General features: G+C 34.2%; 1 protein-coding gene across 5 annotated transcripts in view; it reads right to left on the reverse strand.

The window, feature by feature from the left end:
* Positions 1-10,175, reverse strand: part of ARHGAP44 (Rho GTPase activating protein 44) — a 175,502-nt gene extending 165,327 nt beyond the window's left edge. For all 5 annotated transcript variants that reach the window (XM_074312027.1, XM_074312026.1, XM_074312029.1 and 2 more), the window contains exon 1: positions 10,111-10,175. In XM_074312027.1, coding sequence (XP_074168128.1) covers positions 10,111-10,163 — 53 coding nt within the window. In that variant the 5' untranslated portion in view covers positions 10,164-10,175. The remainder of the gene's footprint in view (positions 1-10,110) is intronic.
* Positions 10,176-12,887: the final 2,712 nt, after the last annotated feature.

A 12,887-nucleotide genomic window follows, 5' to 3' on the forward strand; every position in this document is an offset into this window, starting at 1 on the left:
CATAAAGAATGAGAATATAAATAAATGAGAGGAACATAGGATAGCTTTCCTCTCAGAGTTGTGGAGGAGGAAGTAATTTGTGACCAAAGGAGAATTAGAGATCATTATTGATCACAAAATAGAAAATTTTGATTACATCAAATTAAAAAGCTTTTGTACAAATAAAACTAATGCAAACAAGATTAGAAGGGAAGTAACACATTGGGAAAACATTTTTACAGTTAAAGATTCTGATGAAGGCCTCATCTCCAAAGTATACAGAGAATTGATTCTAATTTATAAGAAATCAAGCCATTCTCCAATTGATAAATGGTCAAAGGATATGAACAGACAATTTTCAGATGATGAAATTGAAACTTTTTTCCACTCATATGAAAGAGTGTTCCAAATCACTACTGATCAGAGAAATGCAAATTAAGAGAACTCTGAGATACCACTACACACCTGTCAGATTGGCTAAGATGACAGGAACAAATAATGATGAATGTTGGAGGGGCTGTGGGAAAACTGGGACATTGATGCATTGTTGTGGAGTTGTGAAAGAATCCAACCATTCTGGAGAACAATCTGGAATTATGCCCAAAACGTTATCAAACTGTGCATACCCTTTGATTCAGCAGTGCTACTACTGGGCTTATACCATAAAGAAATATTAAAGAAGGGAAAGGGACCAATATGTGCCAAAATGTTTGTGACAGCCCTTTTTATAGTGGCTAGAAACTGGAAAATGAATGGATGCCCATCAATTGAAGAATGGTTGGGTAAATTATGGCATATTAATGTTATAGAATATTATTGTTCTGTAAGAAATGACCAGCAGGATGAATACAGAGAGGCTTGGAGAGACTTACATGAGAAATGAGCAGAACCAGGAGATCATTATACACTTCAATAACAATACTGTATGAGGATGTATTCTGATGGAAGTGGAAATCTTCAACATAAAGAAGATCCAACTCACTTCCAGTTGATCAATGATGGACAGAAATAACTACACCCAGAGAAGGAACACCGGGAAGTGAATGTAAATTGTTAGCACTACTGTCTATCTACCCAGGTTACTTATACCTTCGGAAGCTAATAATTAATGTGCAACAAGAAAATGGTATTTACACACATATATTGTATCTAGGTTATATTGTAACACATGTAAAATGTATGGGATTACCTGTCATCAGGGGGAGGGAGTGGAGGGAGGGAGGGGATAATTTGGAAAAATGAATATAAAAAAAAAAAAAAAAAGAGAAGATCTAACTCAGATCCAATTGATCAATGATCACTGATGCTGAGTGATTATTTTTACCTTCTGAATCCAATTCTTCCTGTGCAACAAAATAATCAGTTCTGCACACATATATTGTATTTAGGATACAGTATAACATATTTAACATGTATGGGACTGCCTGCCCTCTAGAGGAGGGGGTGGAGGGAAGGAGGGGAAAATTTGGAATAGAAGTGAGTGCAAGGGATAATGTTGTCAAAAATTACCCATGCATATGTACTGTCAAAAATGTTATAATTATAAAATCAATTCAAAAAAGAATTGCACAAGTTTAACATATATTGGATTACTTACTCTCTAGGGAAGGAAGTGGGTAAAATGGAAGGAGAAAATATTTGGAACACAAGGGTGTGGAATTTTAAGGGTGAATTTTGAAAAAATATTTTTGCATGTATTTTGAAAATAAAAAGCGATTATTTAAACAACCCTCAAGTATAAAGGAAACAAAATTTAAAATCCAAGATTAACACACACACTAGAAATCACAGAAAGAGATTGAATAATGTGATCTGAAGTACAAAGGAGTTCAAAATGCAACCAAATTTAACCTAACCTGGAAAATTTCAAAGGATTTCTAGAAAACCAGATTGGAGAAATTATTTGCTTTTCAAATTCTCTAAGACAACAGATATACAAAAAAAGGTAAAGTACAACAACCAAAGAGAACAAGGAGAAAATAATGATCGAGATCATTATGAAATTTTTTTTCTCAATGAATATAAGGAAATAAAAGTGAAATTCATTGGCTCATGAAACCTCATGATCATTTCAGAAAAGGATCCACAAAATGGAATTTAAAAATGAACAAAAATTAAATGGAAGGGGAAGAGGAATTTTACTTAATTTATAAATAGGAAATTAATATGGTAGCTAGGTGGCACAGTGAACAGTGTTGGACTTGATGTCAGGAAGACTCATCTTTGTGAGTTCAAATCTAGCCTGAGACATTTATTAGCTGTGTGACCCTAGGCAAGTTACTTAACTCTGTTTCAGTTTCTCTATCTCTAAAATGAGCTGAAAAAGGAAATGGCAAACTATTCAAGGGTCTTTTTTCCAAGAAAACCTCAAATAAGATCAGGAAGAATAAGACAATACTGATAAATGACTGAAAAACAATATTTAACAAGGGAAAAAAGAAGGGAAAATTAGATTAAAGGAAAAATAAAAAGGAACTAATAAACAAAACTAGGGAAAGGAAAAAAACTACATAAAAATAAAGGCATACATGGCATAAAAATGAACAATTAGAAAAAACTTCCTATATAGTAATAGACATTAAAATTATGCTATCATAAAAAACAAAAACAAAAATTCACAACACAAAAAGGGATAAACAAAGAAACTACATAATGTTGAAAGGAGTCATAGTAAACTAACATCAATATCAATTTACATGATCCAAATCCATCTTAGCATCTAAATTCATAAAGGAAATAAAATTAAAAGAAAAAAATAAATAGTAATACAACGAAAGCAAGAAATTTTAACATTCCTCTCTTAGTTATAGACAACTATAATAGAAAATTGAACAAAAGGGAAAAGATCAAATTGAACAAATTACTGGAAAGATAAAAGACATGGTATTTTCTAAATGAGACAAAGAATATACTTATTAGAACTATAATTTTACAGAAATTAACCATGTATTATGGTTTAGACATAATGCAAGGCTTAAAATGCAGACACAGTAAACACATACTTTAACAAGACCATATAACACATTAAAAATTGCAATCAGTTTAGAAACACAAATGAAAGACACACAACCAAATGGAGACTTAAAATTCTAAATAAAGAATAGATCAAGAACAAAGAAGATGACAAAAGATGGGAGTAATCAGGGTTGGAAGAGTAGCAGGAAGATATGTACTCTAGTAATTTATTGGTATAATATATCATTATAGAAAACAAATGGAATTGTATAAATATAATGATGAAAAATCTATATCTTTGACCCCAAGATTCTACCACTAGGTTTAAATCCCAAGAAGTTCATTGATAAGAAGAAAATCTACTAAAAATTATATAGCAGCACATTTTGTGTTAGTTAAGAAATGGTATAAAGTAGGCATGCAATGATTGGGAAATGGCTTTTTAAAATTGTGATTACATCCATGTAATGGAATATAATTTTGCAATAAGAAATGATCAAAACAGAGAAGATTGGAAGGTTTTATGCAGTCTGTTGCAGAATTAAGTGTGAAGAGTTAAGCAAACAAGATAAAAAAATGACTACAACCATGTAATCAATGCAAAAGCCACAAAACACTTATAATATAATCCAAGATGGTGGGTAAGCAGAAAGAAGTATAGTCAAGCTCTCATTCAACTCCTCCAGATAGATCTCGAAAATGCACTAGGCTACATACTAATTGGTATCTCCAAGGTAAAAAAATTACAATCACTTTTTTTTTATTCCATCCCCTGGGAAACAATCTAGCTAGAAATCATCTACATTTTAGTGTAGGGACTTAAATAGGACCAAAGCCATGCCACATGGCAAAAGCGGTTTACAAACAGAGTGGGACTTAAACTTCTACAGTATGCAGGAAAAAATTCCAGAAGATTGTTCGGTCCTTCACTAACCAATGCTGGTTCACAGATCCTTTATGAACTGAGAAGAAAACCCATATATGATCCAGGATTAGAAGTGGTCACCGGCTATGGACTATATACTGATTCAGGAACAAGTTCAGAGGTGTGTCTCTGATGTCAGCAGTAGAGTGAGCTGCTAAGAACTGGTTTGATTGTTATGATATATCTCAATGCTAATAAATATAGAAATCGGACATTCATTCTACATCAATTTCTTGCCGTAATAGGACCAATAGGGTGAAATTTCCTAATTCATGCCCTCACTCCTCATTTCTTATTAGACAATATTAAATATTCTCACTTGAATAAGAAATTAAGATTTCATATTAGGTTTATAAGCCCACTCAAATCTAACAGGCCTGAGCTTCTAAATTATAGGAACTTGACCGTTCCATAAACTCTGTATGTACTTGACAATAGATACCAGGAACTAGTCATTCTTGGAAATGCTTATGCTTAGGGCTGGGTGGCTTCCTCCCTGTGCATATGCAATTGATAAGGAAACTTGTCAAGCTTCAAGGGTTTGGAATGAATCAACATGAATATATAGATAAGTTTTGTCTGGGAGCCTTCTTTGTCTGAAAACATATAAAACCCCCCAAGTTGTAAACCATAGTTGAGCTTCACCCGGGAAAATCTTTACACAATTCAAGTTGATTGAGGCTGAAATGGGGATCCCAGCCATTTGAGTTTTTGAGGTTCCCTTGAATTGGTGATGTATTCTCTTCCTCTATCTGCTGTAATTATCTTATTGTTAATTGTTCTTATTTCTATTTTTTTATGCAAATCTAAACTATCTATACCTTGTCCTATTTGATTAAAACCTTACTTTCGTTTTCAATTGAGTCTGAGAGCATCATTTATAGGAGTGAATCCGAACACATACAACTTTTCTTAATACATCACTTTATTGTTCTTTATTGATAACTGAGCCATCTCCCATTGGGGTCCTGTGGGTTCTTTATAAATTACATAAGTGAGTCCTGAGGGGCTCTGAATATTTGAGTAGAGGAAGTTGCTCACTATAGACATAAAAGAAGCACACCGAGATTGCCCTAGTATGCAATTGTTCTATCTTCTTTGTGAGTAGCAAAGATATATCTTTAAAAAGTTTTTATTAAAAACTTTATCTGCTGTTGTTGCTTTCATTGCTTCCACATTTTATGGTTCCAACTTGCAACCAATTGCTTACCACAGAATAACGAGTGAAGGGATTCTTAGACCAAAAGGGAAACTGCTATTGTGTTACTCTGAATCTGCAGACTTTTCTAGTTGGCTAATAATGATTGAGTCTAGTACCATCTACAAGAACTCCAATCAGATGCAGCAAGTCCACAAGTGTTGCATAGACCCAAATCATGCAAAGTAGCTTGTAGAGTTCAGACAGGGAAGGGAGATAGCAAGGCTAATTCAGAAAATGAATACACTGACTATTTTCAGAGCACTGAAAGCTTGCAACAGTGAGCTGTCCCTGAAATCCTGAAATAACTTAAGACTCAGTACCCATAAACATAGTAGCAGGACCTAAGAAGATAAAAACTCAGACATTCCCTCCAGAAGTTGACACAACTTGATCTTAAAATAAAGTCGTAAGTCAAGAAATAGGCTAGAAGAAAAAGGAAACAAAACAAACAAACAAAAAATCACCCAAAATTGTGGTAAAAGGATGTTCCAGATATCACCTGAGAAGAAGAAAATGACTGCAAAACATCTACATATAAAGCTTCAAAGAAAAATACAAACTGAGTATAATTTCAACTAGAGATCCTAAGTAAGAGTTTTTAAAAAATAATTTTTAAATAAGTGAAATTGAAATGATAGTGGAAAATCTTAAAAGACATCAGAGCTATGAAAGAATGAATTAGAAAAGGAATAAATAGCATGTCACAAGAAATACAGAACCTTATCCAAGCAACAAGTTCCTTAAATATTAGAATGGACCCAATAGAAATCAATGACTCAAAGATATTATGTCAAAGGAATATTAACAACAAAGTTAACCGGATAAAAACATGTAAGGCATTTCACTTTAAAAATTGATCTGGAAACAAATCAAGGAGAGATGATTTAAGAACCACTGAACTACCTAACAAACAGTTCCCCTAAAAGAGCCTGGATAACATATTTCCAGAAACAATAAAAGATAAAAAGTTCTCCAAATAATTATAGCACTGCTTTTTATGACAGCATAGAAATTAGGAATAGCTAAACAAATTGTAGTATGTAAATGTAACAGAATAGTACTGTTTGATAGGGAATGAAAAATGACGAATACAAAGAATTATGATAAGGTTACATGAAGCAGTGAAAAACGAAGTAAGCAGAGACAAGAAAATAATACAATAAAGACAATAATGGAAGGATCACAAAAGAAAAAAGTGAACGTTGAAAAATTGCAATTAATAAATTAGATTCCAAAAGAAAAAGCATCCTTATCTCTTTTCCAAAGTGAGAGTTCCACAAATGTGGTATATTTTTAACTTTTTCACATCTGTGATATGTTAATAAACTTTCCCTCTTCTTTCCTTTTTTTAAAAAAAGGTCTGATTTAGGAAATATAAGGGAACCTATGTACTGTTTAAAATGAAATCGATAAAAATTTATCTTAAGAAAGAAATATTTGAAAAAATTAAAATCTTTGCTTGAATGTTTCAATATTATTTTTAGTATGTCTTTGATCTCTAGATCTGATTCTTGTAAATAACAGACTATAGAATTTTGTTTTCTCATCTAACCGGGCATTATCTTTTGTTTTATGGAATTATTTTATCTATTCACATTTAAAATTATTAGAATTCATTTTCTTATTTCCACCATTTGCATCTGATATTTATAATTATTTTTTTGTTTCCTTTCTTACAAAACAGTATCTTCTCTCTATCACTGTTTTATTTAATTAATACTCCTGCAACATTCATCCCATAAGATTCTCTTCCTTTTCCTTGTTTCCATTTTTCAATGTTTTCCCTATCTTTGGAGTTTTACTTATTGATTTCCTTTTCTTTCTTTTATATATCAAATTCTTCCCTTCCTTTTTCTGCCCTTTCAATTGAATGATTAGTTCAGTTTCCTTCTTCCTTTTCTCTCCTGCAAATTCTTTTCTCAGTATTTTTTTCTTTTTCTTTTTCCTAAGAAATATTTATCTTATTTGCTTTATTGATTCTCTTTCTTACTTATCTACTTTTAACATTCAGTTTTGGATTTGAATATTATATGTTCATGTTTTCCACTTTAGGCTTTGTATGATTCTCACAGAATTTTTATTGTTTATGCTCCCTTTTCTAATTCTCATGGAACAGATTTTATAAATATTGTATTATTATCCTTTTTTCTGGTATGCCTCACTCAGAGATATTTCATGAGTTATTTATAGCAACACTTTTTTTGTGATAGCAAAGAAATAGGTAAACAAGGTGTAGTACATACAAATAATAGTACTCTGTAAAAGTCGGAGTGATAGAAGCATTTGCTGTGTATCAAATAATACAATTTAACCTTAGCCTTGTTTTCAACATAACTCTACTTCACATTTATTATTTAAAATATGACTTATTTATTATGACTGAACAACACATAGATTGGGATTCTCAAGGGAAGCATACTAGATGTGCTGCAACATTTTGGATTTATTAGTTATTACTGCTAAAATAGAATACATAAATAATTTTTACATAAATTTTGCTCTACAAATGTAGGACATACTAGAAAGCATAGTATTGACAACAGAAACAAAACTTACCTAATACATATGTATACTAACCTCAAAACCTGTCAGATTTTGAACTTACCAAAAAAAAACCTCAAGAAGGTAACCTTATTGAAGGTAAATTTTATTTCTGTGACTTTCAAGTGTCTGAAATATTGCCAAATTAAACATGCAGTAAGCTCCAGTTATTCACAGCAAAGAATATTGTGACAAAAGCAAAACAAAAAACTGAAAACTTGCTGCTGTAGATTGACAATGAAAGTAGCCTGGAAGATTATTAACTTTGAACAACTTGAATCACACTACTCTTTTGGACATCAGTATTCTTCTGGAAATATTCTATGGCTAAAAATCAAGAAATACTATATTCTTCAAAGAATGAAGATTGAGAATCACAAGACATTTTCTTTTGCTGCAGATCTAGGATTTCTTTGGCAGAGGGAACTCTCAATGATCAAATTCTCTTTTCCAAAGCAGATCAGCAATTGTGACTTAAAATGATATGTTAAAAATCATCAACAACATAATGCCAAAGATGAATGGCACAAAATGAGTGTCCTAAAATATAGTATCAGATACATTTTTAGAAAAGAAAAGGGTAGGACATATAGCAAAAACAAGAAATAGCATGATCAGCCCCTGTTAAACTGTATACTGTAACCATAAAATGTCTAGAGACCATGAAATCATATTTCAGGACTTCGGGTGGATTCTCTTTGGAGGATGGATGTGAAAGTACAGAAAAGAATCACACAGAATGAATAGACATAAGTAGGTTGTGATCTTTACAACTGAAAGGAATTTCCACATTGATTACTCATGAGACTCCAGATCCATTGATATATTAATTTCTCAATGAATTTTCCCTGTTTCCCTATCCTGGTAGAATGTCAGCTCCTTTAAGACAAATGTTATTTTGTTCACTCAGTATCCTATTACCATGCTCAGTGACTTGAACATTGTAAAATGATTAACAAATAAGTTTTGAATGTGAATACCAGAATTAGTGGAAATTTGACATTACAAATTACTCTGTATAAAGGAAGGAAGAGTTTTTATTTTCATTGTCATCACAAATAGACATAACTGATAGTATATATCACATATTAGCATGCCCCTAGCTTTATATAGCTACTTGATTTAGAGTAATTGCTGTGGAGAGTTGACTGTCCTCTATTTATCTAATTCCTTATACTAAGCAACTCTCTATGTCAGGATCAATTTATCCTCTCAAAATGGTGTTCAGTTTTTTAATAAAAACAAATCAAAAGGCTCTTTCCTACTGTTTAATCTCCAAAGAAGCAGTCAAGCATTTTGCTTCCTGATTGCCTTATAAACTAACTAAATTCATAACATTCTTTACCTCAGCTATAACTAAATAACTTCCTAGTTACAAATACATGATTCCTATAAGGATTCCTATAAAAACTCTTTATTAATTAATTTACCAATCCTTTCCTTAAAGAGTGTCCATACTCTGTGAAAAAGACTACCAGTGTCATTATATAATGTGAATAGATGTTGATACTTCTTAAAACAACTTAGCAGCCACATTCTGCTAAGTTTAATTTTTACCAGTTTTACCACAGTTTTCCTCTTCACCTACCCTCTTCTCACTTTTTGCAGGTTTTTGTGTAAGGTTTATTGCTTATTTTAGCTTTATTAAGCTAGAATTTGCTAAACTTTTATTTTCCCACCTTGCTAGAATCCCTTTCTTTATCTACTCACTAAGTTGCTCCTCTACTATTGCATATTCTCCTTCACACTCCTTGAAAGTATTATCAAAAGTCACATTTGTCTCACAGTAGCACCATTCCATCAGCATCCTCCTCTACTATGGTATCCTTGGGATGAGGTGCCAGGAAAATGATCTGACATTATATCATAAAAACAACTTTAATACCCCTCCCCAACAGATCCCAAAACTTGCAGAATGAGCAGGTTCAGGACTGTCCAATACATACATGTAGGCCTATTAGTGTTTCTGGACTTAGTGACCAAATCTAAACTCTATGCAAGAGAACCTTCACCACTCCCAAATCCATTCACCTTGAGCAAGAGAGGCATTCTTAAGGAATTATTCTGTCTCAATTACTCGATCTGGCACTCCCACATTTAAAGCAGACACCTGTACTCAAGAGATGCTGTCCTGGAGATTTATGCAGACAGAAGGATAGGAAGATAAATGACTGGAAGAGCAAAGGAGGATTGGGGGAAGGGGGTCTTTAGGAAGACGGGCTATAGCGGATCAAGGTAGATGGTGCGTCACAGTTCCTTTGGTAAATGTAAGCAAAACCATATAGCATGAAAGCACCAGAGAGGGGGCAAAGAGGGGCTTACTAGCCAAAGAGCCTGGGGAATGCAAAATCAAGGTGATGGACTTAAGGACATGAAATCAAAAGAAAAGAGGAGGGAAAGGTGGAGGGGCCCACAATAGACGCCATCATCCAGGGACAAGAACGAGATTTGCAGGAGGGGGGGCATTCCTGGAGCTAGAGGAGGGCAGAAAGAGTAGCATTGACCTTACCTGCCTACGGTCTGGTTGGCAAGTTGACGCATCCGATTGAACTGCTTCTTCATCTTGTCGCTCGTAACATATATATATATATATATATATATATATATATATATATATATATATATATATATATATATATATATATATATATATATATATATATATATATATATATATAGAGAGAGAGAGAGAGAGAGAGAGAGAGAGAGAGAGAGAGAGAGAGAGAGAAAGAGAGAGACAGAGAGAGACAGAGAGAGACAGAGAGAGAAACAGAGAGAGAGAGAGAGACAGAGAGAGAGAGAGAGAGAGAGAGAGAGAGAGAGAGAGAGAGAGAGAGAGAGAGAGAGAGAGAGAGAGAGAGAGAGAGAGAAAAGAGAAGAGAGAAGAGAGAAGAGAGAAGAGAGAAGAGAGAGAGTGGGAGCCAGCTGCAGCCGCAGTTACATGACCCCCACCGTGATGGAAGGAACAGTAATACTGCGGAAAGAGTAGCCTTCAGGCCAGAAGCTAGGTTGCCTGCGGCTGCTGAGGCTGAGGCTGCGGCTTTTGCGGTTGCCGCTGCTGCATCTTCATTTGCAGCCCTCCTCCATTTTCATGCCCTCAGCTCAGCACCTGGCTGGGCTACCTTTTCTTCTCCTGGTGAATTTGCTTAACCTTCCAGTTTAAGCAATCATTTCATATGGACACCACGACCCACGAGCTGTGCGACTCCCACTTCCTGTCCCCAGCCAGGATCCATAGCTGGAACCCCGGAGTCTCCCAAACTGTTTACTGGGCGGGTGCCTCCCAGTCGCGCCTGTGCTGAGCGCAGTGAACCCTGGGAATTGAAGTTTCTCATCTTTCTCTTGCTCACTTTTCTGTCTCTGAAAATGGGTGAGATGAACAAGGTCAAAAGTGTACTGGAAAATATTTTAATAAGCAGACACTTCGGGGGGGGGGGGAAGCATACTCACTCATCTTTAAGTGTATAGTCTAGATATCAACAAAGCAAATCAAGCCTGATTTTTAGTAATTGTCACTTTCAGTAAACAGTTCATTGGTTCTCCAAAGTCAGAGTTGACTCCTGACAACAACCATGGAGTGCAGAAAAGGCATAGTTGATTCGGCAGCGGAAAGCAAATATGGGAAACCCCTCTCTCCATGGTGTAGGTGAGAGTGGCATATAGAAAAGAATCTTTCTCTGGTTCTTAGTTCCTTTGCAGTGATACCATGAAGAATGAATGTTCAGTATGAAAGTGTTTCATGAATATTGACTATCCCAAATAGATTCTCTTGACTAACATATTATGTAGTGTTACCCTAGCTGATGACAGTTTGCAATGTTAATGTAAGTTTCCAACATATTGTATTGGAAAGAGCTTTGAATCCAAGCCCATGTTTTTCTCTGTGAGAGCTAGACAAGTGGCTTTGCAGCAGCAATAGAGTTTATTAGTCTCCTGGTTTCTTTATCTGTAAAATAAGAGAATTGTACCACTAAGGTCCCTTCCAAGTCTAGGAGCTATTAAAAGCAAGTGTTGATCCAACCTCATCCAGCCTTGTTAATAACCAACAAATTAAATGCTCATTCAAATCTTGATTTAGTCTATGATCATAGTGCTATCCTATCTATGGCAATGCTGGTGCAGTAACATCTATTGTTGACTCTCTTCTTCCAGGGATAACTGATATTTACAAATACATAGCACTTTCATTATATATTCATAATCATATTTGATGTAGATTCTATAATTATTATGTCCATTTTACAGAAGAGGAAAATAAGGCTCAGAGAAGGTTAATAACTCCCTATGATACCAGAGGTGGGATTTAAATCCAGGAAGGTCTATTTTCCTCCAGATTTCTGTGCACTTTCCACTCTATTACTCTGCTCATTTTCTACTCCAATCTTATTCTTAAAACTGCTTTGGTTTATACTGGAAAAGCTAGATGACAGAACAATGACGGGTAGGCAGCATCTTAGTTATAATGACCAGGAAACAAAGGGAAAAGGAACACTTTTAAACACAATTTTCACAAATGCATATATTTTAAATACTGTGATATATTTTTGTCATATGTAGATATTTATTTTGTAATAAATCAAGCTTAATTAGAATGATTTTAATTGAACCTAAAAGGGGAAAGACAAAAACTCACAAATATCTTCCAAGATGGATTCCAAGCCAGAGAGTTGCTGATATGGCATAAGAAGAAAAGTATGAAAGGAAAGGACCTTTTCAGGAGAAAATATCTAAGAGCAAAGAGCAATAAAATCAGTGGCTTTAGATACCTGATTAAAGTGCACAGAGTACATTTTCTGAAAGATATGCGATCTCAATGATATAGATATTTTATCCAGTGGTACATGTTGTAATCAAACTGCATTTGCTCATTTTCATGGAATCCCAGAGTTAGAAAGGATATGAGGCCATTCAGTCCAACCCCTACCTAAAAAAAAAACCCAACCCCCCAAAAAAACCAAAAAACTTCTATATAGTATGCCTAACACCTAACAAGTGATTATCTAGCCTTTCTTTTAAGATGTTCATTAAAAAGTCTATTACCGGATGCCCATCAATTGGAGAATGGTTGGGCAAATTATGGTATATGAATGTTATGGAATATTATAGTTCTGTAAGAAATGACCAACAGGATTAATACAGAGAGGCTTGGAGAGACTGACATCAACTGATGCTGAGTGAAACAAGCAGAACTAGGAGATCATTATATACTTCAACAATAATACTATAAGAGGATGTATTCTGATGGAAGTGGCTATCTTCAACATAGAGAAGAGCTAATCCAATTCC

This window comes from Sminthopsis crassicaudata, chromosome 4, assembly GCF_048593235.1.
Source record: "Sminthopsis crassicaudata isolate SCR6 chromosome 4, ASM4859323v1, whole genome shotgun sequence".
In the NCBI taxonomy this organism is placed as follows: Eukaryota; Metazoa; Chordata; class Mammalia; order Dasyuromorphia; family Dasyuridae; genus Sminthopsis; species Sminthopsis crassicaudata.